Raw genomic sequence first — 27965 nt, 5'->3', positions numbered from 1 at the left:
AAAGCCTTCTAGTATAAAACCTTTCAAATAAAGTGCCTACAGGTCCTCTCTTAACAGAAAGTATTCCATATAAACATTTTCCCCCAAGTGTTAAAACCTTTGTGTTCAACAACTAATTGAAAAAACACAATTTCATTATAATAATGTTTCATAAATTGCTTTCCTAGGGTGAAATGCACTATATAAATCAGTTTTGCCAATAAGCTGGATATACTTATAGGTATAAGAAAATAGTTCACAATATTTAGCTGTTATTTTGTCGTATTTTATTAATGTTATTCTAGTGTTATCTCTGCTACTACTCTGCTCCAAATGACTGAAAACTTACCATACTCATTGGGTAGATAATATTTTTGAATTAGGTTTTTATTAGTGAGCAGAGTGATTTCTGATATATCTGTCAAGCGAGGGCAGATAACACACTGGTTTATCTGGAAGATAGAATTAATTTCTTCTCATCATGTCTCTGTGGAGAAAACCTTCCTGAACATTCTCTAGCGTCTACACCAGTTAGAAGAGATTTCGGATTCATATAGTGTTAGGAACAATTTCAGACATGATTTATGCCAACCCTGTTGTGAGGCGCAGAAAGTTTAAATGACAGGTTGCCCCTTGTTTCTGGTATCAATTTGCTAGAATCTATTCTCCACACATTCAAGCCTGAGTGAATCTTAAAACTCTTCAGAAGTTCCTCATCACTAACAGGCTCAAGTCCATATTCTTCCATGTGGCTTAGGAGGCACTTCACAGTCTCACCTCTCTTCATCTGGCCATTTTCATGTTGTACTGCCCCATCCACTTGACTTCTATGATGCAGCCATAGTGAACAATGTTTCACTTCCTCACAGGACCTATATTTTCTGACCTCTGAGCTTCTGCATATGCTGTTCCTGCTACATGGATCTCTCATTCTTTCTCCCTACAGTCTGATTCCTAGGTAGCACAGGCCTCGCCTCCCTGACCACTCAGAATATGGAATAGGAGCCTCTGCTATGTGTTCACCTGGCACCCTGTCTTTCCTTTTCACAGCACTCATCACACTACATAGCGATTAATCACATATGTGTCTGTCTTCTTCGTGAGAACTTAAGTGCTCTAAGGAGAAGGGTGATGGCTTCTTTGATTAATTTTATATCATGAATTATGGAATGAGGGGTAATAATAGAAGAAAATACCCAACTCAGCTCACATAATTTTCAATAATATTTGATAGCCTCAATTTATGAAAGCAAACATATTAATTGAAAGTTAAAAAGGTACCATGCAGAACACTATTAAAAATTAATAAAAATTTAATTATTAAATTACTCTATCCAATAACATAGGGCTATTTTTCAATTGATTTTATTGTTCTAATATTTTAATATATTCTATATTATCAATATTCTATATCACTTCACACAGCAGAAACTCCCAGTAATACTCAATATCTAAGGAAGCTATCAACTATCATGCAGTAGAAAGATAAGCCACAAATGTTCAATAGAGTTCTAGTCCCTCTCTTTCTTTCTTTCTGTCATATAAATACAAAACTAACTGATAAGTAATTATTAATGGTCAAAGTCTTCTAAAAGCAAATACATAGAAAGAAAATAAGTATTATAAAGTATTATATCTGAAAACAATTATTAATCTTTTATGGGTGGATTCATAATTATATACCAAGGTCAGTTTCCCCAAAGACTTTAGACCATCATAAAAGCAATCAAACATTAAGTGCCTTCTGATAGGAGAACACAATACCATCTAAAAAGCAGTTTTGCTCAAAAAACAAACAAGTAAAACCTATAGGTATTAAGTCTAGAACCAACCAGCAATTTACAGAAAATACAGAGGTCAGAGGAACATACTGAAGAGTACCATGGGGATACAGTCAGCAAAATCCAGACAGTGGAATAACGTCAGCCTATTGTAATGAGCAGATTGTATTTGGATCCCAATTTTTAAAAAAACAACAATAAAGAATAAAAAAAAAGAAATCTATGAGATGACTGAAATTAAAACACTGCGTATATGATGATAAATAATTATTAGTTAATGTTAGGTACTCTACTGTTATTTATGTTATATTTTTTTAAAAGTCACTTCTTAGTGATACATAATGTAATATTTAGGAATAAAATGATATGATATCTTGGATTTACTATGATATTACATGGAGAGGAAAACAAGAGACAATAGAAATAAAATGCAATGTCACGGTGAGCTGATAATTTTTGAAGATGGGTAGAATACAGAAGGGTTTGCTATGAATATTGTTTTCTTTTATAGCTATTTAAAATTTATCATAATAAAAAAACTAAAAATGAAAAATAAAAGAACAAAAGATGTTTATGACATTAGAGATTTACAGTTAGTAATGGTAGAAGTGTTTTGCTTCCCAACCCAATACCTTTTTCCCTGTACCACAATAGTCCATCATGTTCAGAGAACCTGACATTAAATGACAGTATCCTTTCAGAGGAATAGTCTTGAATCAGTGGCCCTGTTTAGTTTAGAAAAGACATGAAAAGTGAAAAAATAGCCAGCAGGCCTGCGTGAAAAAAAAACATGGAGAGTCTACCATTCTTCCACTGATCCTATGTCCGGCAGCAACTAATCCACAAGCCTTGACCCAATTATATGCAGTTGCAATACTTCTCTCCCTCTGACCATTCAGCTGCTAAGCGTCCAAAAACAAGAAGCTTGGAACTACAGGAAAATAATTGCATCATTCTTCGTGAATGCTTTTTCTTGCCATAGCATCAAGACATTGATGAATCTTGTAACTATAGCTGGTGCTATAGATATGTGCAATAGAATTGAAACTTTGGGTGTCATTAATCAGCACCCATGGAAGAAATACTGGTCATGCCATTGAGAGCAGAAAGGAATCTGCTACAAGGTTTGATATTTTTATTTCTATCCAATTTCCAATGGATATGATTGAGTAGTTTTCAAACACATTTATTTGAGCTTCTGTGAGCAGGGTAAAAAAAGAAAGTATCATGTATACATCACAAAATCTGGCTTTCAGGAGAAGGAAAGTAGTATTTATTGTGATTACTGAATATGGGTTTTGGATTTCCGGAAACTTATGTTCAAATCCTGGCCCTGTCACTTACCTACCGTGTGAAACTAGCCAACTTATTCTCTCCAAGCCTAAGAATATACAGCGGCAAAATGGCAAAACTCATAGCTCAACCAGGAAATTATGAGTTGAATGAGGCCAATTTTGATACAATATTTATCATAAAACCTGGCATACATAACTATCCAATAAGTAATTGTCTTGTCTTGCTCTTGCTATTGCTCCAGAAAGAAACCCAGAAGTAAATACACATTGAACAATTGCTTTCATTTGTCTTGCTTTTTCACCATGAAAGGAAAACCATTTTTCTTTACATAGATCATAGATATAAGATGCCTAAATATATGAAACCAGTCCAATTTTTAAGCCTCCTTGATAGACAACTGTGAACAAATATTATCATCATTCTCAGTTGAAGGGAAGCCACACCTGAGGGGGCTTCACTATCAGACAGGTTTTAGGTCGGGCTCTGGAGCTAACTTCTCAGAGATTCTGCTTTGAAATCTGTTTAGCAGAAATAATACTTCTTTTGTGATATGTGAATTTATAAACTTAGCCTTTCTTATCTAGCCACTTGATAAACATTGGTCCCTTTTTGCTCTCATTCAGGTTCTTCAAAATAAAGTGCGAAAAGCAAAATGGTCAGATTTAAATTAGGTCAATGGTTCTTTCTAAGCACTTATTGCAAATATAACAATTATTTTTAGACTAAATTTCAGAGTTTTTTGAAGTCATCCTCCTCTTCTTAGATCAATAAAAAATTAAAATTTTCCATACTCGCATGTACATTTTATTATATACATAACATTCTAATGAATTAGAACATAATTCATAGCTAAATATACATACATTTAAGCCATAGTCTATCAAAATGCAGGAGATGACTATCCTGGAAAATAGTGTCAGGTTCTTTTTTTAAGCAACTACTAGGTACCAAGTATAGTAATATATCCCGGTGGGACATACTTCAATAATCCTGCCCTAGCTGAACTCACAGTCTGGTGATATGGGAGAAATTTATATAAATATTTATAATGTAAATAATGTATTAAAACTATTTAGTATGCATTATATATATTAACATGTATTAAAACTATTTAAAACTATTATTATTTTAAAAGCATTTGAAATTATAGAAACCATTTTTGACTTACAAAAATGGCAATTTCATATGGTTTAATGAATATATTTAATGTCCTTCTTAAAGTCTTTAGTTGTACTAGAGTTCCCTTACATTAATTTGTCTTTTAATTGAACAAGGATGATTAGCTCCTAGAATACAAATTTTATCACCACTAAATAATTTTTATTCAATTATCTGCTTTGTGTATTCTATGACATTCACTAATAGATAATACATTTTGGTCTACTTTATTTCTAACAACTCTTAGAATAAGAAATAGTTAACTCCAAAGTATCCATTTATTTTGCCCGAATGAATATTTTTCATTTATAAGCTTTCCATTTCTACATCATGCTATAACTTACATTAATTCAAGAAGGATTTGTCCCTGGTTCTATTTGGTAGGTACTATGGTAACATCATTTTGTTTATTTTTGCCTAAAATATGAACATTTTCAGGAGAAATTCTAGCAATTGCAATGCCAGATCCCCTTGGCTGGTGTCTCCTTCTGACTTGGCAGTATCTGCAATCCTCCTGCAGAGACTCTGGCTGTGGTCTCTATAGCACATGGCCTGCCAGTCACAGAACAAAGTAAGATATAATTGTTGTTTAATAATATCCAAAGATAAATTCTGTATTGCAGTTTTCTCTCTTAAATGCACTAGAAATGGTCTTTCTCTCTACTTTCAACTGAATCTAATTAGCATTTAGATATAATTTAAGCAACCCAAATAATAGTGAATGATATGTCTACCAATATTAATATCTATATTGTTATTACAAAACAGTATTTTTCATCTTTGAATTTTTTTTGAAGTATATTATTATTGGCTCAATGAATTAAGATATCCATATGTATATGAATTCACAGAAGCACAGACATTCCAAAAGATCAGGGTCATGGGATCGAGTCCCGCATCGGGCTCTCTGTTCGGCGGGGAGCCTGCTTCCTCCTCTCTCTCTGCCTGCCTCTCTGCCTACTTGTGATTTCTGTCTGTCAAATAAATAAATAATCTTAAAAAAAAAAAAAAAAAAAAAGAAAGAAACCAAAAGTTAATGACTTGGAAGTAACTGTCTACTTTTCAAGAAAGAATGAAGGCCATCTAATTGGATAAAAACTATCATTCACCAAGAAGGAAGAATGAATTTTATGTAAACTTGATATGGCCAAATAGGAAGTGCAGTGTCTTTCTGGAATATACATCAGGGACATAATGGGGGAAAAAAAAAAACAAAACACACAAGGACTATCTATCACACATGCTAACAACTACTCATGCCTGATAGTTTATGCAGATTTGAATCATGCCATTGTGATAAACATACGAACAGTTTCTATGAAGCTATGATGTCCTCGGCAGGAAACTAAAGGTCTCCCAGGACCCAGATGCTCTTTTAAACTCTTTCTCTGATGTACTACATAATTTAGGAAAGGAACAAATGCAAAGCTACTAGTTACATAAGTGGCAGCAAATTCATGGTTTAAGATACCAAAATAGGTGGGCATTGGCTAAGTATGCAATACATTTTCATATGAAAGAATATTAACTCTCTCATGATCTGCTGATCTAATTCAGAGTATTTTAAAGTAAAATTTAAGGAGAGAAAATATACATAAAATATTAACACAGCTTATAAAAGTTATATTAGATAAGATAGAAAGAAAAACATTGGGAAATTTCCCAAGGTATTCACAGAAGAACATCACTGTATATAAAAAATATCTTAGTCCTGGGGCACCTCAGTGGCTCAGGTGGTTAAGCATCTGCCTCCTGGTCACCTCATGATCTCCAGGTCCTGGGATGGAGCCCCATGTAGGACTCTCTGCTCAGAGGAGGTCTGCTTTTCCCTCGCCCTCTGCCTCTCCCCCTGCTTGTACTCTCTCTGTCTCTCTCTCTCAAATGAATAAATAGAATCTTAAAAACAACAATAACAACTGTGTCCTCAGATGACTACATATGAATAGCCAGAGGATTACAATAAAAAGGATATGTGTGTGCATGTCCATTCACTTGAGTGCATGTGTATTTGCCAAGGGAAATTGAGAGATTCAATATTAGAATGCAGCAGTGCAAGTGCATAGTTTAACTGAAGAAACAAGTCTGTTAGAAGGAAGGATAGCATAATGAAATCTATTTTACCTGCTGAGCTAGAACTCTGAAGGTGGTTGGACGGTGACAATAAAAAAAGACAGGATTGTAAGTGGAGCCATTCGTGAGGATAATATGGATAATACACAGGCATATGATTGAAATGGACGATTATTCCATGTTCACATACAAAAACGCTAGTATGATGAGTTATACAAATGATAGGAAGGAGAGAGGAAAAAGAGTACTCAACTCTCCTTGGAGTGTTATTCAACTAAAGAAGTCATTTCTTTGCTTGCCTTGCTGGCTGGCAGTTTAATGCCTCAGATGCTAGAGGAAGCAGTTCAATGACTTTGAATCCGTAAGAAGAAATGGGTGGCCAAGTTGGAACGATGGAACTCCAAATGACTTGCCACCAAATATTCAGGATAATCTTGAGGAAAGGTAGCTAAGAGGTGAGAATTTGGGGATTAAATTATAACAGTCCATGTTTTAAGAAATCAGATTTCAGAACTTTCAAAAAAACAGAAAAATCTAAGATTCTGATGATAAGATAACTCAATCAGAAAGAAATAAAAAGAAGTCCTCTGAAAATCTAAATTAAAATGTTACAATGGTAAGTGATCCTGATGAGGAGGGATATAGGGGAAACATCTAAAAATGTAGCTTCATGGGAATCACTCTGAACAGCTAAGTTTTTTGTTTTTTTCCTAGATTTTTATTTATTTATTTGAGAGAGAGAGTGAAAGCACATGTGCACAAGCAAGGGGGAGGAGCAGAGGGAAAAGCAGATTCCCTGCTGAGCAGGGAGCCAGGACCCTGGGATCGTGATCCAAGCCAAGGCAGATGCTCAACCAGCTGGGCCACCCAGGCACCCAACAGCTAAGGTTTTAAAAAGAAATTTAGAAGAGGCAGAAAAGAGAGGACAGGACTAAGAAATTTTTTCCCCTTATTTTTAGTTTCATTAAGTGGCATTAAACTTTGAGATTCATTAATAAAAACAAATGCTAAATTTTGTACTATGACCTCATACATCCATTCATAAGTAAAATGTTCCTCTGTCCATTTTGGGTAAGAATACCTATCAGCCTTTATAAGTGCATAACTTTGCCAGGTACTTTTTAAGCACTGACCCGGTAGGGTAATCAGCACTTGAATAGCAGACCCACCATATTCAGCTGTTTGCTATGTTGGTGCTCTCCGATGGAGACGGCATAGGGATGTGGCAGTTACTCACTCTGATGAAATCCCTAAGTTGTGTATACCTAACATTAAATATCCAAAGTCTAGTCTTATTTATAATACTCTTTGCTACCAGAAGATATTCTTTCTTCAAATAATATGTTGATATTATACCCTCAGCTTTTACCAAAAGCTAAAAGAAATGAAATAACTCTGAAGAATGTAATATGCAGTCTTTTTTTTTTTTTTTTTTTTAGATTTTATTTGTTTATTTGACAGACAGAGGTCACAAGTAGGCAGAGAGGCAGAGAGAGGAAGAAGCAGGCTCCCCACCGAGCAGAGAGCCCAATGTGGGACTCGATCCCAGAACTCCGGGATCATGACTCGAGCCGAAGGCAGAGACTTCAGCCCACTGAGCCACCCAGGCGCCCCTAATACGCAGTCTTTTAAGATCATGTTATTTAATGTTCCTTATATAAGAATTAACTTAATAAATTTCTCTTAAAATGTGAAAAAAAAAAACTTTGCAAATGAACTAATAAAATATTTTTTCCATCAGCTATGGGAATTGCATAAATCATTTTACTTATTTTTTCGCCTTACCTACAAGGAGACTCAAAATTAACTCTGTTCCAGATAAAGCAACTATAATGTTTACTCTAATATTTCCTTAAGTAGCTCTTACCTTTTAATTATTTTTTGAGTAAGGACAAAAAAATAGAAAGGATAGAACCTACCATATAGGGTACGTGGTATTCTATGTTGAAGGTTGGTGTTGATGAGGTTCAGGTCACACCACCCTAAAACATGGCACCGCATCATACTGTAGAGTTTAAGCTGAAGGAGCTTGGAAAAATGGCAGAAGCAAGATCACTTTGATTTCCTCCCCTCGACTCCCCAAGTTTCTTCTCTGAAACACCTCATAAAACCCTCATGTAAGAGGAACCCTCCCTACACCGGAAGGAAAGAAGCATCCTTATCTCAGAAGCCAAAGGGATGTCAATAAAACCCTAGCAAACAGGCCTTGCTAAACTTCTCCCAGTTTATTACAATAACCTTATATTTCTTAACCTACCATGTTCCTTCACAATTGTCCACACTTCATCAAACTTAGCATAAACATACTCAGGTTTGCTTCTTCTGGTCTTTATTTCTTTATGAAGACTGCTGTACAACATAAAATTCATATTAAATACATTTGTATGCTTCTTTTAATCTGTCTTTATCAGTTTAATTTTCAGACCCAACCAAGGGCCCTGAGACAATTGGATAAATTTTTTCCTCCCCCACAGTGTATGTGTTAGGTACCAAAAGGAAAAATAAGAAACCACAGAACTCCAATTTTAATTCTTTTTTTTTTTTTTTTTTTGTGGCAAAGAGAACACAATTTCGATGGGAAGGGAGGAAAAGATAAGGAAAGAGGTCTCTGAAGGCCAAAATAGACAGCTTTTAAATTTCTATACTCAAGCGAATTGCATTCTGGTGTGTTGAGAAAATTTTCAAATAAATTGATCAGGCCCCTCTAAAATGCTAAAAACTGTAAAGAGGCCTAAATTTTCTATTTCCAGATGTAGGAGAAGGTATTTACCAATAATCATCCCTAGTAAAGTTTTACGATAGCTTATTATACTGATTAGAACTCTAAGGAGAGCAGTGATCACTAGGGATCAGCAGGGTATGATGGAACGTTCACCTTGGAGTCAGATAAACCTGGGTTTAATCCAGGCTCTGCTATTTAACAGTTATTGATGATGGGCAAATTATTTGGTCTAGCTGAACAAAATTAGGACACAGTGAGCACTCGGTTATGCCGTACAAATATAGTTTGTTTTTTGGGTAAAGTTATGGGTCATTCTATACTTACGGTTTTAAAAGTTTCAGATGAAGGGAGCACAGTTTTGACGTACAAATAATTTTAAAACGATACATCCGAACTATAGAACATACAGAAAGAAATCTGAATCTGCCTCATCTGACTAAAGCAGAGTCCACTGAAAACCCAGCTGCCATTGATTCCCCTCGGAGGAAGTTTCTTAAGAATTCAGCTGCTGTGGAGAAATCCAACCCATTCTATTAACTTCAGAAAGGCCAACAGAGTCTTTGATAGTTTCCCACTGAAGCCTGAAACCTCTCCTCCCTTTTTTGTAAGGACGTTATATAACTTTCATTTCTGGCTATTTTTCGTTACTCATCACTGCGTACTAGATTGTGCTCATACACAGGTCAGAGACCTTTCTCCTGTTAAGGTATCTATTGTCAGTTAATTTGCAGGACCCAACCAGTTGAACCTAAAAGATGGCAGAGGAAAAGTTTTCCCTTCGAATAGATGAATTGTGCAGACAAGGTGTATCTGGAATTCAAAAGGGTACTAGGTGAATGAAAAGTCTAGTAATATCCTTGTAAAGAGAGATATTTGGAAGAGATGGTCTATTTTAATAGATTCTTTACAATTTGAATATACAGTAGATGTTGACAACTTCACATTATAATCCCCTGGCGAATTTTTAAAAATGCCAACACCTAGTTCATTCTTCAGTCTAATTTATACAGTCAAGGTTGAGAATCACAGTTCTAAGGGGAAATCACCAGTTGGATACGGGCACACTTGTGGCTCTCCCCGGTTTTGCCCTCCCCAGTGTAGTAGTTGGTTTATTTTATTTATTTTTCTTTTGTCCATCTGGGATGAGAACCCTAAAAGCCAAATAAATTTGCAGATGACAGGCTGAAACATGAGTTAACTCTAACATTGTAAAAGAGAAACAAAAGCAAAGATCAAGCTCTGAATATAGCTTAAAAAATAAAAGGAAAATAATCTAAGTACAAAGCACAATGGCATGACTTAAGAGCAGTAGTCCCTCCACCCTTCTTTTCCTTTTCTATTTTTGCCTGCTGTTATTAGGTATCAAGAATAAAGAACACACGTATTTATCACATACCATGCAGGGCGCTCAGTGCCTTCTAGGTATCCCCTCGCTTAATCCTCCTAACATTAAGAGCAGCCAATATAATGTCGTCTTATGGCCAAAGAACTGTTCAGACATCTGGTGACTTCAGAAGAATAAACCAGCCTGGAGAGCAGGGGCTTACCATGAGATCCCGCTAGCTGAGTCACGGTCTCACCCCACACGACCAGAGTAGATCTGGACTGGAGGAATCTGCCAAAAAGCTGCTGGGAATGTAGATTCCAGCTTGAGTCTAGAGACATTAAAGCTTGCATTCTCAATGATGGTGGGAGTGGGGTTTCGGGGGTGGGGGGTGGGGGGAGGCTTTGCCACATCACTCCCAGAGGGCAAAATTGGTTCTTGAGCAGGAACAAATGTGTGGCATTAGCATTTCCTGGGGTGAGCAATTAGGAAAACAATAAACAGACTCCTTGGGGGTTGGCAAGTAATAATGAAAAAGAGAATCACTGCTCTAGAAAGAAAGCTTTAAGAGTCTCACTAGTTTTCTGGGTAAGCTACAAGTCTATAGAAAATTATGTTAAACTTATGTTAAACTTTAGACCATGCTAAATACGTTAAACTGGAGGGAAATTTACCCGAGTAGCACAGGAACTTAAAAGGCTAAGCAGGTTGGATGAGAAAAAAAACACAGAGCGATGGCAAAAGTGACAATTGCTCTCCCTCAGCTTCAAGGGTATCTGAGAAATACAAAATTGTCCTTAATAGGTTTACCTACTTACAAAATACATAGATACACATAATTTATTTACTCATAGTATTTTTTTAAAAGGCTCTTACATTTACTACATCATTTCTTCATAGAAAGTTGTGAAGTAATAAAGTGTAATAGTCCCCTTTTAAGAGAAGATGTCCAAGGGTAAAATGATTTGTCCCCTTCTCTCCACCAGTCAATAACAGAGCCTGAACCAGAATCCACATCTACTGTTCTTTGATTTATCGAGCTATGACAGCCGCTCCCATTCAGAGTTCTGACAAACCTGAAATCAAAAACTGGCAGACCTGCTTTCAGATAGATGAAATAATGTAATAAACAAAAATTAACGAAGTGGTTTTAAATAAATATACCTTCCAACCACCCACTGAGGGCCTATGTGACTTATTGATCCTCATGTTTCTCAGTGGCAGAAACAGGACAGCGAAATCAATAGCAGGCGATAGTCCATTTGAAGTTATAAATGCTCTATTCAGCTGAGGTACTTACTTGACATATTCAAAAAACATCTTACTGTGACTATGGCATTTTGTAAATAGTCAAGAACCAGAAATAATTTAATCATATAAATAATATAGCAGGCTCTTGTCTTAATTGACAATTTCATAGACAGGCTCTCAGTGAATGATAAGCAGGGCTTCCTGTGTCTGCTCACTCTGTGGACTGCTGTCCTTGATGAGAAATCTTCAGAGTTCTTGCCCCTGCTACCTCTCATACCACAGTCCTGGTTTCTATGTTACTTCATGGAACTTACCATCATTGATATTCTGTTTGTTTATTTTCTGTTTCCTCCCTGTAGAACAGTGGTTCTCTACAGTGGTGTTTTTTGCCAAGAACAGGACATTTGGCACCGTCTGGAGACATTTGTTAAGGAGTGCTAGAGGCATCTCTTGGGTAGAAGCCGAGGATACTACTAAACATCTGATATTTCACAGGACACCCTTGACAATAAAGAATTATCTAGCCCAAACTGTCAATTTGGGAAACCCTGTTCTAAAATGCAAGCTCTGGGGGTGTCTGGGTGGCTCAGTGGGTTAAGCTTCTGCCTTCAGCTTAGGTCATGATCTCAAGGTCCCGGGATTGAGTTGGGCATGGAGCTCTCTGCTCAGCAGGGAGCCTGCTTCCACCCCCTCTCACTCCCCCCCTGCCTCTCTGTCTACTTCTGATCTCTGTCAAATAAATAAATACAATCTTAAAAAAAAAAAAAATTCTTTTTCTCCCCCTCTTCCAGCTGTCTCTCTTCTCTAAGAAAAAAAAAAATAATAAAAATAAAATAAAATAAAATAAAATGCAAGCTCTGTGAGAGTGTAGACTTCCCCTTTGCTTAAGAAATATTTACCACATGAATGAATGCCTGGGAGAATGACTGAATGATGCCAGTGTCTCAGAGGGTAAAGAAGGTAGGAGGTAAAAGTACTGTGAAGATAGAGCAGGTGGGAACACCAGAACAATTCTCAGGGAAAGAATACAAAACCGAAATTTGCACTACATCATCAAAGCAAATTCTAAAGAGGAAAAAAAAGTGTTATCAATCTCTTAAAAATTTACCTAACGAAATTTTAAAGTAATTCTGAAAATAGAGATGGTTTTTTGAATATATACATATATATTCAAAGTACCAATTGTATTGTGTTTTGCCTATAATGTTACGATTTTCCAATTCTTCCACCCAACAGCTTATTTCTAAACTTCGAATTAGAAGAATTGTCTGTTTCTTTCTCACTAGGAGGGGGAAGAGGAAGTCATACATTTTAACCTCTATCTTCTTGGACCTGATATTTCTGAATAATCAATAATTCATTTGCTTCTAAAGCTCATTTAATTATTCTCATCCTAAATACCCTGTTGACATTGGAAAATTTTCCTGATTTTAATTGATTCTGAGGTAGATTGATTTTTGCTCAACCTCTTCCACAGCATGCATGCCATCTACTTTCACATCTACAGCCAAACTAGACCTTCGGCCTATAAAACCCTTCTGCTAACAGGTGCCAAAAAAAAAAAAAAAGAAAAAAGAAAATCAACGTAACAGCCATAAAAGTAGAAACTCATTAAAACATGACCCAAACCTAGAGATCAAATGAAGTCATGATTTCTACACATTTCTGAACATGACACCATTGTTTTTTCCAGACCCTAATATTTCTGAGGTATGAATGTATGAATGTTGACATACGGAAGGACAACTGAGGGTGCCTCCAGTGCCCCCCTGCTCTGTCCATTAAGTATGGTATACCTTTTCATTAAACACTCTTTTTCATCTCAACATCCCCTCTATAGGGACTCTGGGCCACTCACAGTGAGTAAGAGCACCCCAGACTACACATCCGGACCTCACAACTGCACCACTCCAATGTGTCCACCCACTCCTCAGAATTCATCTAACTAAAACTAGTATTAGCATCTTTCCCTCAAAACTTACTCCTTCCCTCATTTTCTCTTTTTTGGTAAATGGCGCGTCATAAATATATTTGCTAAAACTAAAAACTTGGCAGCCATTGTTGATTCCTCTCATATTCCACATCAAGTCAGTCTTTCAAAACTTCAAAACCTGGGGGTGCCTGGGTGGCTCAGTGGGTTAAGCCATTGCCTTCGGCTCAGGTCATGATCCCAGGGCCCTGGGATCAAGCCCCGCATCTGGCTTTCTGCTCAGTGGGGAGCCTGCTTCTTCCAGTCTCTCTGCCTGCCTCTCTGCCTACTTGTGATCTTTGTCTGTCAAATAAATAAATAAAATCTTAAAAAAAAAAAAAAAAAACCTTCAAAACCTTCTCACTTCAGAGAGACAACTTGAGATCAAACCACAATTTTCAAGTATAGTATTTACTACCTTGTTCCCTGTCTTTCTTTACAACAACCCCACTCCACCTCACGGTATTTCACTATTTTAATCAGATTACTTCTCTCTCTCTTCCTTCAAATTCTCTGATGACAAAAATCAATTCCTTAATGTGTACTTTAAAGCTCTGTAAAATCTGCTCCAACCTCTTTCTACAATTTTCCCTCAGGATCTTTATCTCTAGTCTCCCTGTGATGGTTAATTTTATGTATCAAATGTGACTGGGCCACAGAGTGCTCAGATATTTGTTCCAACATTACTCTGAGTATGTCTGTGAGGTATCTGCAGATGAGATTAACATGTACACCAATCAGAAGACAGAATAAAGCAAATTACCCTCCCTAAGGTAGGTGGCCCTAGATTCAGTCAAAAGCCTGAATAGAACAAAAAGATAGAGGTACCTTCGAATAAGAGGGAACTCCTCTTGCCTCACTGCCTTAAGCTGGGACTTCAGTCTTTTCCTGCCTTTGGACTTGAACTGAAACATCAGCTTTTCTTAAGGCTTGAGTCTGCTGGCTTTTTGACTAGAAATATACATATTGACTCTCGTGGGTTTCCAGTTTACTTAGTACAGATAGATCTTAGGAACGTCTCAGCTTCTGTAATCACATAAGCCAATTCTTTATAATTAATCTCTCTCCATATATGTATACATGTGTGTGTGTGTATATATATATATATATATATATATATATATATATATATATACAGATATACATATATAAAACATATATTATGTATATTAAATATTTTAATATCTTACATATTATATATATTCTGTTCCTCTGGAGAACCCTGACTAATACAGATGATTTTGGTACTGAGAGGAGTGCTACTTTAAGAAATACTTAAGCATGTTCCTTAAGATATACTTAAGGAACCAGACCTTGAAGCTTTGAGAAATTCTGAGTCTACCCATATTGCAAAAAAGTGAGAAAGCTTGTTCCAAAGAAAACACTAAAGATGTGGCTGAACAACCATCTGATGAAAAGATCATGAGTGGGACTCATGGAGTTAATCAGCTACCTCAGCAGAGACCAGGAATAGAGATAAATTTATACCAGCCAAGACACTGCTAGTTTGAACTGAAAAGGAAAGAGGACCTGAGAGATACTCAAGTATAGTTGTTGGACTTCTTGGATTATACACATCTGGACCACAGAGCCATTTGGCTACTACAGAGGGCTATTCTCCAAGAAAAGGTAAGCATGATCCCAAAGGGAATTCAGAGATCATCAGGGCTTCCTCCTCAGTTTCAGAGGGTGGAACTATCACCTCAAAGTCAAAGGCCAGAGGGCTTATACCTATAGCCTTCGGGGCAGAGCTTCCCAGAGCCTTGGGGATAGGAGGCCTACCTAGAATAGCTTTGTGGGAGGGATCCCCACCTTGCAGAACCTTGGGAGAATGACCTTCACCCAGTAGAGCTGAGGGGAAAGACGACTGCTCCACTGGGTCTGGAAGACAAGACATTGAACCAAAGATGATTATTAATTCTCAAGCCTTAAGATCTAATGGAATTTGCCCCTATTAGGTTTTGGACTTAAGACCTGTCGCTTCTTTCTTTTGTAGTTCTTCTTTTTGGAATGGGAATGCCTATCCTATGTCTGACTCATTATGGAATTTTGGAAGCCTATAACTTGTCTTGTTTCACAGGTTCACAGCTAGAGAGAAATTGTTCCTCAGGATGATTCAGACTTTGTCTCACCCAAATCTGATTTAGATATTTAGATGAGATTTTGGAGTTTAGCCTTTAGAGTTGATGCTAAAATGAGTTAAGACTTTTGGGACTTTGGGGATGGAATGAATGTAAGAAAGTTTTTGCATGCAAGAAGGACCAGAATTTTGGGGAGGTGGGACCAGAGAGGAATGCTGTGGACTGGATTGTGTCCCCACCAAACTCATATAATGAAGCCCTAACCCTTAATGTCATAGTATTTGGAGATGGGGCCTTCAGGAAGGAATTAGGTTTAGATGAGGTGGGGACCTCATGATAAAATTAGTGTCTTAATAAGTGAAGACGCCAGAAAATTTGTTCCCTCTTGCCCTTCCCCACCCCATTCTCTCTTATTCTCTCCCTACCATGTGAGAACACAGAAAGAAGATGGCCATCTGCCAGCAAGCCAGGAAGAGGGCTCTTACTAAAATCCTACAATGCTGGCACACTGATCTTGAACTTACAGTTGCCACAACTTTGAGAAAATAAGTATCCATTAAGTCACTCAGTCTATGGTATTTTGTTATGTCAGCTACAGGGACCAAGGGCGAGCCTCCCCAAGATGGGCTCTTTTGGCATGAAGATTATTCCAAGTCAAAAAGCAATCAAAATCCTGCAGATTCAGAAAAAGCTCTTTACCTCCCCTGCACAATGCCTAAAAGGAATCTAGAGTACCTGCTCCAGGAGGAGAGCTATCACCACAGATAACTACATTATTATATGAACTAGTTATAATAGACAGGGAGGAGCCTAGCAAGGCCTCTATGTCCCATTGTTTCCAAGGCCCTGCAAACACCTGTTTACCAGTCAATCCTTTCCATCTTCCTGTGAACTACATTCCTGCCCTTTGAAGTCCCATAACCCTACCCCTTCTTCCTTAGTTCAGAATGATATATATACACCTCATCTTGCCTGACTGTCTCTGGAATTTCTGCATCTGTGTGGATTCCCTTTACATATGAAATTACATTTGATTTTCTCCTGTTAACCCCACATGTCAATTTGATTCTTAGTGGACTTATAAAGACCCTTGAAAGGGACAAGAGTTTCTTAGATTAGGACATTCCCCAGATTAGGACATTCCCCAATTACATTAAACCTCTATTTTCTCAAAAACCTAAATTCTATACTACCTCAAAATATACAAAAATTGATTTCCTCCATTTATATTGCCAGCTTCAACCTACTATTTATGATGTAGCCTAAATATTAAGTATTAAATGTTTCTTCCTTCTTCATTTAAATGGGATCAAATACCAATAACTGCATCCCTTTTGGGGGAAAAAATAAAGTATAATCTAAATAGAGAAAATGACACATGTTATTCAAATAAACTGCCAAAACACAACTGAGCATCATTTAAATAAAAGAGATAAAGGAAATTTCATGCAAAGAAGTATGAACTTAAACAGGTCAAAGGCAGATTACTGTTTGTAGAGATTTTATATATATCATTGCTCTTCTTACTCAAAGGTAATTAGACAATTTAAAGGTAAAAAAGTATAATAATACAGGAGCCATGGTGCTTCTGTGTCAAATTTTCCCGTACTTCATTTATTTCGATTCACTTGAGATATCTTTTTTTAAAGATTTATTTATTTATTTTAGGGAGAGAGAACACATTCAGGAGCATGGAGGGTGGGGGCAAAGGGAAAGGGAAAGAGAGAATCTCAAGCAGGATTCCCGCTGAGTGAGGAGCTGGAAGTGGGGATCTAGTTCATGACCCTGAGATCAAGACCTGAGCAGAAATCAAGAGTCGTGAGCTTCACTGACTGAGCCAACCAGGCACTCCTCACTTGAGATATTTTTATTTGTTTCTAAATACTAAACTCAAAATACACCTATAACTAATCCATTATATAAAAATGATAACTTTAAAAGCTCATCTTGTTCATTTTCCAAAACCTTTGGTATCATTTTCTTCCAAATGGTCAACATGCTACTGAATTTTTAATATAAAATAAGCAAATAATTGGGGCACCTGGGTGGCTCAGTGAGTTAAGCCGCTGCCTTCAGCTCGGGTCATGATCTCAGGGTCCTGGGATTGAGTCCCGCATCGGGCTCTCTGCTCGGTGGGGAGCCTGCTTCCCTCTCTCTCTCTCTGCCTGCCTCTCTGTCTACTTGTGATTTCTGTCTGTCAAATAAATAAATCTTAAAAAAAAAAAAAACTCTTAAAAAAAATAAGCAAATAATTTGTAGATATAATGGGTAGAAAATACTTTGGTATAAAGATAAAAAGAATACTGGTAGAAGTTTTCAGAAATTAGTTATTCCACAGAAATAGAGTTCACCTGGTGAAATAGTTAAAAACAAACATTAATCTAAGTCAATAAAAGCTTTTCAATTAGTAATCACTAGTTATTTTAATTAATACCATGTATTCCAAAGGGGTAATGAAAACAACTCTTTCAATAATTTTATTTTGTGGGAGAGTAACAGTCATTACTTTGGACATGAAATTACTAAAAGACATTTTAATTGTCACATCACATTCAGAAAGGGAATTAATGTCAAACACTATATTCATTTATTGAACAAATATTTATTAAATGCCTACTGTATGGCATACATTGCATTAAGCACTGAGCATAGAAATGTAAGAGGAACAGATAAAGTGTCTACTCTCCATGTAGTCCAATGGAGAGAATAAAGAATTATCAAGTAATCTAACAAGTGGATATAATTACAAGCTGGAGAGTCCAATGGAGAGAATAAAGAATTATCAAGTAATCTAACAAGTGGATATAATTACAAGCTGCAATAAGGGGTAGGAAGGAAAGATCAAGATATTGTGATTGGGATGACTGATCTAGATTGAGACATCAGGGAGGTTGTGACTTTAAGGAAATAACTTCTGAAAGTTCAAATACAGGATGAATAGTTGACTGGGTAAAGAAAGGGTGTGGGCCAAGATTAGGTGAGAGAAGAGACTTTTAACAGCTGGAAGACAGACAGTATTTCTGCAGGACAAAAGCAAGGAAAGGATGAAAAGATGGAGAACCAGAGTTTGCAAAAGTCAGAGGAAACAGAGCCTGGTACACCTCGGTAAGGCAGGTGACTTAAGGATTTTAGCAGGGAATTGAATGCTAAGATTGGCTCGACTTTTTTAAAAAAAGAATTTAAGAGATATGTTTGGATTTAGATATGTTTCTTTCCAAAATACAAAAATAAACTATTATATTCTATTCAGAATCCCATTATAAAGATAATGAAAACACAGAGACCATCAGAATATGAGTATTCACAATTCTCTGCAATATGTGATTTTTTTTTTTGATTTTGGGAAAATTCCATAGAGAATTATCTGAATTGGGAGTTAAATTGAACCACAAGATGATATAAATGTAGTTATTGTATTGACAGAAAATTAGACACTTAATAGTAGCTTTAAAATATTAGGGAAAAATAACCAAGTATCTTCTCTGTAGAAAAATGAAGAAATAAGATTATAATTATTTAATGCAGTCTCAACAAATGATACTTCCCCAAAATAGAGCCTAATTAACTAAGTAATTATACCACTTCCTCTACTTCAAAAAAGATCCTGTAACTCTACCATTAATCAAACCTTTACACATTTCTTTTAAAGATCCAGACAGGAGGTTAATTTGTTTTATCCATAGAAGAGAGAAAATACATCATCCCAGAGGACTAGATCAATTGATTAGAATAAGTGAAATGTTAAGTTCCCCATAAAAGGCATAACCTAAATATAAAGCAATTATCACATTAAGGGGAAAAAAAAAGTGTGGTGTGAGAAAAAATGTGTTATATAATACAATAATTTGAATAGTCAAGGTTTCTGTCTTTTGTAATGTTCATGAGATGCTGTTCATATTCATTTAGAGGTGATGCAATGAGTATTATTAAGGTTCTCTTGGTTCTTGATCTTACTATTTGAGAGAAAGCATTTGTAATTCAAAGGAAAATTATGTATGGACTAGAGCACCCTTGACATTGGCAGGCCAAAAATATGATTCTATGGAAAATAGTTTAAAAGTCAGTAAAATGTAGGAATCTGAGAGACATACAAATTCTGTCTTGGCTGCTAGAGGATTCATTTGACTTTCTTCCCCTGTTTGTGGAAAAAAAAAAAGTTTTGCCTTATTTTTTATATTCTTGAAACGGTACAATATAGGGTTGAAACTAGCAAAAAGTTTAAAGCTTGTTTTTCAAAGAGTTATTTTCTCCTAACCAGCTATTGCGTCTTCCCAGACCCCAGTAACAAATCTACTAGCTCTCGTTAGAAGCCTGGATTCCAGATTCCAATCTGGGAATAAGCAAGGCCCTGTGTTCTCTACCAGAGATAACAAGACCGAGACCCCACCCAGTTTGTGCCAGCTCACAGCACTTGCCCATAGTCCCTTCTCTTCGTCCTGACAGAACCCCCTGACATCAGGGACTGAATTCTATGCAGTTCTGAGGCTAATTCTCCACCCCAAAGTGAACATGGGATTTATCTTCCCGGATGCTTGCCTCATACACATGCTCTATCTTTTGCCTTGAAGAATTGTAAATTTCCCAACCCTTTTCACCAGTATGTAGGAAATCTCAGTGATTAGATGATTATGAAACTCTGTTCTCTCCCTCTTCAGAGAGACAAGGCAATTTGGGGTACCTCTGGAATAAACCCTTTCCTTGCTGCAAACTTGATACTCAGTGATTGGCTTGGCTGCATGCACATCGAGCAAATGGACTTGGGTTTGGTTACATTCCTAGTCTATAAAGCTGTCCTTTGGCTTCTCTTTCTAACCGGTATTAACATCTGCCTGGCTCTTCTGTGAGCTAAATAATATGTGTAGCACGTGTTCATTTTTGTATCTGTGTGAGGTTCTGATTTTTACCTTTTTATTGAAACACCATTATCTATTTTGCTGCTTGTATAAAATATGAGTTTAGGTTCTTTTTTACCAAACTCCCTGAAAGAACCCTGAAGTGTGAATTTTTGTCATGAGTCTCTCCAGTTTTTTTCATTCTCAAATTTACACAGGATTTAACTTTTTTTTTTTTTTTAACAGTCTTTGAAATTATTCATGAGTTGTATCATTGTGTCTATCTTGTTTTCCCAATTATAGTGAACTTTGTAGAGTTTGGGCACTCCTGATGTTCAATCCTTTATGAAGTTCTCAGTACAAAGAGATTTTTCTGGTGGTCCCCTTTCCTCACTCATCAGAAAAGCAATAAAGTAACTGAGGGCAGAGATGAGAATTAACTGAAGGAAGCAGAACAGTTCCTTTGGCAACCGAGTTAGGGTGGGAATTGCCTATTTATAAAAGAGTCACATTTCACTTGTAGTTTAAACCCATTCCTTAAGATGTGTAATGCTCTCTTCACTCTTCACTGCTGGGATAATTTCTAAGACTAGTTAGCTACTGGGGCTGAAACCACATAGAAGTACTTGAAGGTCTGCTTGTAAAGAAAGTTGAAGAACTGTGAATAGTAATCAGTCATCTACTTTGCATTTCAAAGCAGTGATAAGATATGATAACACTTTGAAGACAAACACTGAAGTAAATTGCAGTATGTGAGAGGCATGGTTTACTAACACTTCAGACTCCAACTGCTTTCTCCCCGTCTCTATTTCCCTCACTCTTTTAACTCTTCAGTATCAATTGCCTGTCTTTTCTCTCAAGTTCTAGGGGATCCTCTCATCCTTGCTTTTTTTGATGTGGCTCTTTCCCCTCCATGGGGGAGCTGTTTTTCTCTTTTTCTTGCTGCTCCTTTCTGTTCCCTTTCCCCCCCTCTTGTTTTTCCTCTTTCCTGGCTCTCATTTTCACTTGCTTCTGACTCACATTAAGAATGGGGGAAAAACCAGGAATGTGGTGAAAGGCAACTACTACAGAACTGTACATATGAAGGGCTGAGTTTATGTTAGCGACAATTATTTTTAATAACTCTTTTTTGTTGGGTGACAAATAGCGCACCTCTAAGCACTTTTTACACTTCCAGGAGTGCTTGTGGGAGAAGAGAAAATGCAATTAAAACATCCAGGGGGGAGGTAGATAAACTCTGGTCAAGATAGACCAATCTTTTTTTTTTTTTTTTTTAAGATTTTATTTATTTATTTGACAGAGAGAGATCACAAGGAGGCAGAGAGGCAGGCAGAGAGAGAGGGGGAAGCAGGCTCCCTGCTGAGCAGAGAGCCCGATGTGGGACTTGATCCCAGGACCCTTAGATCATGACCTGAGCCTAAGGCAATGGCTTAACCCACTGAGCCACCCAGGCGCCCAAGATAGACCAATCTTGACTTCACGAGGCTACCTCTGGCTGCCTCAAAAGAGAGACTTGGAGCAGGTTTTCTATTATGTATTTTCAATTTAAAGTTCCCATCACATTCTCACATACATGTTAAATACGCTTGCAAATAATTATGTAAACATTGACTGCATAGTCAACCAGTTGCAATCCATATAGTTCATCATAGCTGATAGTAAAATTAAAATATAATGCCTGTCTTCTTCCAATGTTTTTTTAAAATACCATTATTATTATATTAAAAGTAAAATGACTAAATTTCAAATGTCCTATTACTGAGCAAATGTCATTCGATAAACTTATTTTTACACAATGAAAAACAGAACATATCATCTCATCAAAACTGTGACTCAATGATTGATCTTTTATGCGTGAAAAAGATCACGCATAAAAGTTTTTTTGTTTTGTTTTGTTTTGTTTCGTTTTCTCTTTTCACAATCTTATTTCATTCCTTGGTAAACACAGTAGTGTTTAGGATCTGACAAATGATATCTTCCCATTTTTCAATTCTTTGGAATGACAATCAACAAATAATATCTTAGTATCTTAAATGCATTTACTAATGTAAAATATATTACATCTAGAAAAGCCAACAAAACAGAAAATTGGCTCCTAGGTTATTCCTAATATAAATTCTATAATTTTATAATTATTACTTCCTATACATACTCAATGGAACAATACCCAAGGAATTTAAACTTTTTCAAAGCAATAAAATTAATATCTAAGGAATGCTTTGTATAATTCTGTAGGAGTGTCTGTGTGCGTGTGTCTGTATGTGTGTGTGTGTGTCTCTGTGTGTATGTAGATAGAAAGGTGCATAGATCAATCAATAGAAAAATTAGAAAAGTAAGGAAAAGCATACTTTAATTAAATGCATAATCATGGATGCTGATCCATGTTACTGATGCTAAATGGTTTTCACTTTAATGAGCCATTTTAAATGAAATGGTTGCCTGCAATTAGACATCTGCAATCCAAGGAAAGCAAGCCAACTATGTAGTCTGGCTGCCAGAATTACAGTGCATTCCTCAGCAGGACAATGAAGAGAAAGGATAATTGTAATTATCACATATACATCTTTAGTGTTCTGTGGTTGAAAGAGTGTGCAAAACAAGGCTTCTTAATATATTTAATTGCTACATATTAATAAAGGGTTGTCAAAAAGAGTTGCTTTTAATGTATCCATATTCCATTAGCAGTATTACTACCCCATAGTCACAAAGTACATATTTCAACACAGGAACCTGCATAAAAGGAAATAACAACGGGCTCTCACATTTTATGAGTCTCAGCTATATGTCTGGGGTCACAATTAAGGGATTTGGGTAGGTTTGGAGCACCTCAGTGGTTCAGTCGGTTAAGCATTTGCCTTTGGCTCAGGTCATGATCCAAGGGTCCTGGGATGGAGTCCCACATTGGGCTCCCCAATCAGTGGGGAGCCTGCCTCTCCCTCTCCCTCTCCCTCTGCCTCCCCCCCTGCTCACACACTCTCTCTCTCACTCACTCACTTTCTCAGATAAATAAATAAGATCTTTAAAAAAAAAAAAGGTTGGATGGGTTATCATGTTCCTAATTGAAGACAAGTAAAATAGCTCTTAAAATATTTGGATGAACATCAAGTGTTGTATTTGTCATAGATAACTGAGTCAGTAAGGGCAACATATCCATCCTAATAGTAAAGATACTGCGTGCTCACTGTATGTACTGTTATCTACATGTTTACAAATGAGGGAACTCAGGCACAGCTGGTGTAACCAATACACCCAAGTCCACACTTGTACTACCCACCAATGCTAGTCAGAATTCAAACCCAGGTCTGGGGCATCTGGGTGGCTCCGTCAGTTAAGCATCTGCCTTTGGCTCAGGTCGTGAGTCAGAGTCCCACATCAGGCTCCCCACTTAGCAGGGAGTCATGTTCTACCTCTCCTCTCCCTGCTGCTCCTGATCTCTCCCTTTCTTGTTCTATTTCACACATGCATGCTCTCTCTCCCTCAAATACATGAATAAAATCTTTTAAAAAACAGAAAACAAACAACAGAAAACAAAACCTAAATCTGGCTTTCTTTAAAGACCGATACGGTCAACCACCTTAATTAATTAACTTATTTTCATTTTCTTTTTAAAAACAACTCCTGGTGACAGAAATGTGGATGCAGATCTTGGCTGTGCCACTTCATTGTATGATTTGCATAAGTTGTTTTACCTTTTAAATGTCAGCTTCCTCGCATGCATATTAAATGGAAATGCAAATACGTACGATGGGGAGTTGTTTATATAATTCAGTGGAAATAAGGGGTATACTGCATGTAGCACATGGTATGTACTCAATGGGCTGATCTATTATTATTAGCTGATGACAGCTATCCGACTCACATCATTTAATCCTTATACCTGCCATATCTGTGGTAAATTAATCCTACTAATTTCAAATATCTTTGGCTTTCAGATTAGATGCTTTTTATTACCTCAACAACATAATTTATCGAAATTATTTTTAAACCTAATGCTACTGCATTTGGGCAAGTACCATTTGGTAATTTATTCACAACCATCTGCACATTTTATCATTTCTGTTTTAGCTATTCCTTTGTGTACAGATCTTAACCTCTAAAATATACCTATCTGCTTCATGTGCACAGAGGTAACTTTGAATTATCTATAAGCTGTAACTTCACTTTACATTTTTAAGCCCTCACCTTTAAAGGTGGAGCTGCAGGACCTTTTCCCCTTCCCATCTCTCTTCACAGTCTCATCTCCTGTCCGGTCGTGTGTATTTTGTATTCTTTGCACAGCTCCACGGGAAATGGACTGGGCCCTCATTATAGCGCAGTCACAAGGAAGAAGAGCTTTAAAACCAAGATTTCAAATAGTTTCTCTTTCCTCTCAGGAAAAGTAGAAATCAGCCAGACAAATCATTAAAAGATAAAGAGTTGAAAGAGAGCTTGCAACAAGTGATGTGCCTATCGTGTACCGGTTTGGTGAGCAACACCAGGCGAGCTGCGTGGAAGGGAGAACAGCCACAAAAGAGAACCAGGCCAGGCCACCCGCAAAGAAGCTTTCCTGACTCACGTTCCTGGTGAGGTTTCTATGCACTCCAAGAACATCAGATGTACCAGTGTTGGGCTTTATTCTTCAAAATACATTTTCCTATCAAATATCCTGTTCTATTTTCTACTAGCTCTGCATCATTCAGGACAGGATTACTTGAAATATGAAATAATATTCATTTTTCTGTGATATTTCCCCCAATTCTAGTCACTCTATTGCCACGTATCAATATAAAAAGCATGTAAATCAGAATTAGTTGTCTCGTATTGTTAAATCAGGCATATTTGGAAAGAATTTATGTTTCAGTTGCTAAACATAGCTTAGTGTCTGATGTTCAGTAAATATTTAAGTAATTGGATATATGTGAATGAATTGATTAAAAAGTGCTTATATTTTACTATATATAATATTTAATATAAAATGTGAGATGCTGAAAACAAAGACCAAAATACAGTTTAGGGCAAATATTGTTAAAAATTAATATCTTGAGGGCGGCGCAAGAGGACGGGGCGCGGGGGGGGGGGGGGACACGGCGGCCGCCGCGGGGCTCGATCGGGCAAAGGCGACGGGTCTCCCTCCTCCCTCACCCCCTTGTTCCTTTTATTCTTCCTCCTCCTTTCCTCTCGTCCACTTCCCCTAACGGCGGCCCCAATCCTACGTAAAGGCATGACTTCCCGGCACCACAGGGAAAATAGGGTGCAAGCCCAGAAACTATTTCCCCATCACCACTTGTTGAAAAACTGATTTGAAGGCATCTCCGGGTTTGAACAAACGAAAGTGCCAGGATTTCAAGCGTCTTTGGTTTTGCACTGCAGACCCTTCACTACTGAGTATCAAGACGAAGAAAACTGGAAACTGATCGGAACCTTATTCAGAGTCAGAATGCAAAGATTTGTAGTGACAGCACCACCTGCCCGAAACCGTTCTAAGACTGCTTTGTATGTGACTCCCCTGGATCGAGTCACTGAGTTTGGAGGTGAGCTGCACGAAGATGGAGGAAAACTCTTCTGCACTTCTTGCACTGTGGTTCTGAATCATGTTAGCAAGTCTGCCATTAGTGACCACCTTAAGTCAAAGACTCACACCAAGAGGAAGGCAGAATTTGAAGAGCAGAAGGTAAGAAAGAAGCAGAGGCCCCTAACTGCATCCCTTCAGTGCAACAGTACTGCGCAAACAGAGAAAGTCAGTGTTATCCAGGACTTTGTGAAAATGTGCCTGGAAGCCAACATCCCACTTAAGAAGGCTGATCACCCAGCAGTCCGTGCTTTCCTGTCTCGCCACATAAAGAATGGAGGCTCCATACCTAAGTCAGACCAGCTGAGGAGAGCATATCTGCCTGATGGATATGAGAATGAGAATCAACTCCTCAACTCACAAGATTGTTAACAAGGAGGTTACCACCATTGTGATCAAGATAAATGTGGAGTATTAAAGTTAAAAAAAATTAATATCTTGATACATTCAAGTAGGTAGTAAGTTTCTATTTTGGCAAGGTGGCAGGCAGCCCTATAAAGAAAACAAACTCAAAATCTAGTATTGCTTTGCTTTTGGGACTTGGTTCCTATGTGGTAAAAATGTTATGAATAAAAATGATTAACAAGTATAGCCTTCCATTTCAAAACACAAATGTGTTTTGCTTTATCTGTATTTTTTCAGTTTTTAAAATATGTAAAAGATATACAATTCAACCAAAGAGAAGACAGTTGTGCACATAAAATGCTAAAAATACATAGCACTCACGTAATTTTATAGTCCCTTTATGTGCATTTTTTCAAACGTGTAATCATTATTTGGTATTTTTGACAATATGCTGCTTTGGATATATGATGTAATTTCCACCAATATAAATTCCTATCTTCATTTGGAAGACTGCAGTCATCAATTAAACTGTCACAGGTTTGGTTCCTACCAAAGCCAAGTGATTATAAATGTTTATGCTCCTCGCTGTCACAGTTGATTCCTGCTTGTATGCATATCTGAATTACAAGTTTATTATCAAATCAGAACTATAACCAATTCACAAGGATATTATGCAGTCAAGTTTTCTTTAAGCATTTAAAAATGCACTAGTTAGATTATTGATTCGTTTTAGTACCTTTCGTTGGCTTCTAGAAAATCACTGCTATAATCTTCTGAGTCAACAGACACTATCTTTGCACTAGCAAGTCTTGATTTTCTAATAAACATAGAGGCTAACCAAGCATAACCACTTTTAATGAGGATTAGATCTTTTCTCTGGACACTGTTTGCATAAGAAGCTATCCAATACACGAAGATTATTCTTCGAATCCTCTATGAAGAGAAAATTACAATAATTATCTTAAGTTTGTCATAATAATTAATTCAATTTAATTATTAAATTTAATTATTGTAAATTTTTAAAATTTTATTGTAATAACTATCTAAGAACTGTCTTATGTTATTATGTATAGAAGTATCTTCTTCAATCTTTAGGAGATTTTTAAAAAATCCTGAAAAACTAAAGACTGTATTTAAAATGAGTGGTTGACTTTAAGATTTTGATAGTTTCATTAATCAAATTCTCATAAAAGTATTTCTGCAAATAAACTTCAATAAAAATGGGTTATGTAATCATCATGCAATTTACATTATCAAAACCAAAGATAAATTATCATTTATCTTAAGAATCTATAAAATAAAATTCATTTCCCTTGTTGGGTGGAGCAATCAGGTGAGTATAATGTGTCGTGCTAAATGTAGGAAAATCTAAGCAGTCTTTGGGCAGTCAGTGAGCAGTGTGAAGTGTTGATCTCTTGAACTATGTCCAGAGAGCTGGGGACTTTATAAACATAGAAGATGAAAATTGTACATTTAAGAAATAATGGTTTGGCTGGGGTGCCTGGGTGGCTCAGTGGGTTAAAGCCTCTGCTTTCGGCTCAAGTCATGATCCCAGGGTCCTGGGATCGAGCCCCACATTGGGCTCTCTGCTCAGCAGGGAGCCTGCTTC

General features: G+C 36.9%; 2 protein-coding genes across 4 annotated transcripts in view; one reads left to right on the top strand and one right to left on the bottom strand.

Annotated features, from left to right (window-relative positions):
• Positions 1 to 27965, bottom strand: part of GRIK2 (glutamate ionotropic receptor kainate type subunit 2) — a 638217-nt gene that overhangs the window by 280958 nt on the left and 329294 nt on the right. The gene's annotated exons all lie outside the window — the stretch shown is intronic.
• LOC132017470 (CGG triplet repeat-binding protein 1-like) lies at positions 25625 to 26433 on the top strand. The gene has a single exon (XM_059399258.1). It carries the CDS (start codon positions 25880 to 25882, stop codon positions 26381 to 26383), a length of 504 nt encoding a protein of 167 aa, XP_059255241.1. The 5' UTR covers positions 25625 to 25879; the 3' UTR covers positions 26384 to 26433.

This window comes from Mustela nigripes, chromosome 5 (assembly GCF_022355385.1).
Source record: "Mustela nigripes isolate SB6536 chromosome 5, MUSNIG.SB6536, whole genome shotgun sequence".
NCBI lineage: Eukaryota > Metazoa > Chordata > Mammalia > Carnivora > Mustelidae > Mustela > Mustela nigripes.
The sequence above is the reverse complement of the archived record's forward strand: the minus strand, read 5'-3'. Positions and strand labels throughout refer to the sequence as shown.

Bases quoted from the DNA above. Each gene is read 5' to 3' on its own strand.
- LOC132017470 (XM_059399258.1), top strand. From the start codon at position 25,880: ATGCAAAGATTTGTAGTGACAGCACCACCTGCCCGAAACCGTTCTAAG.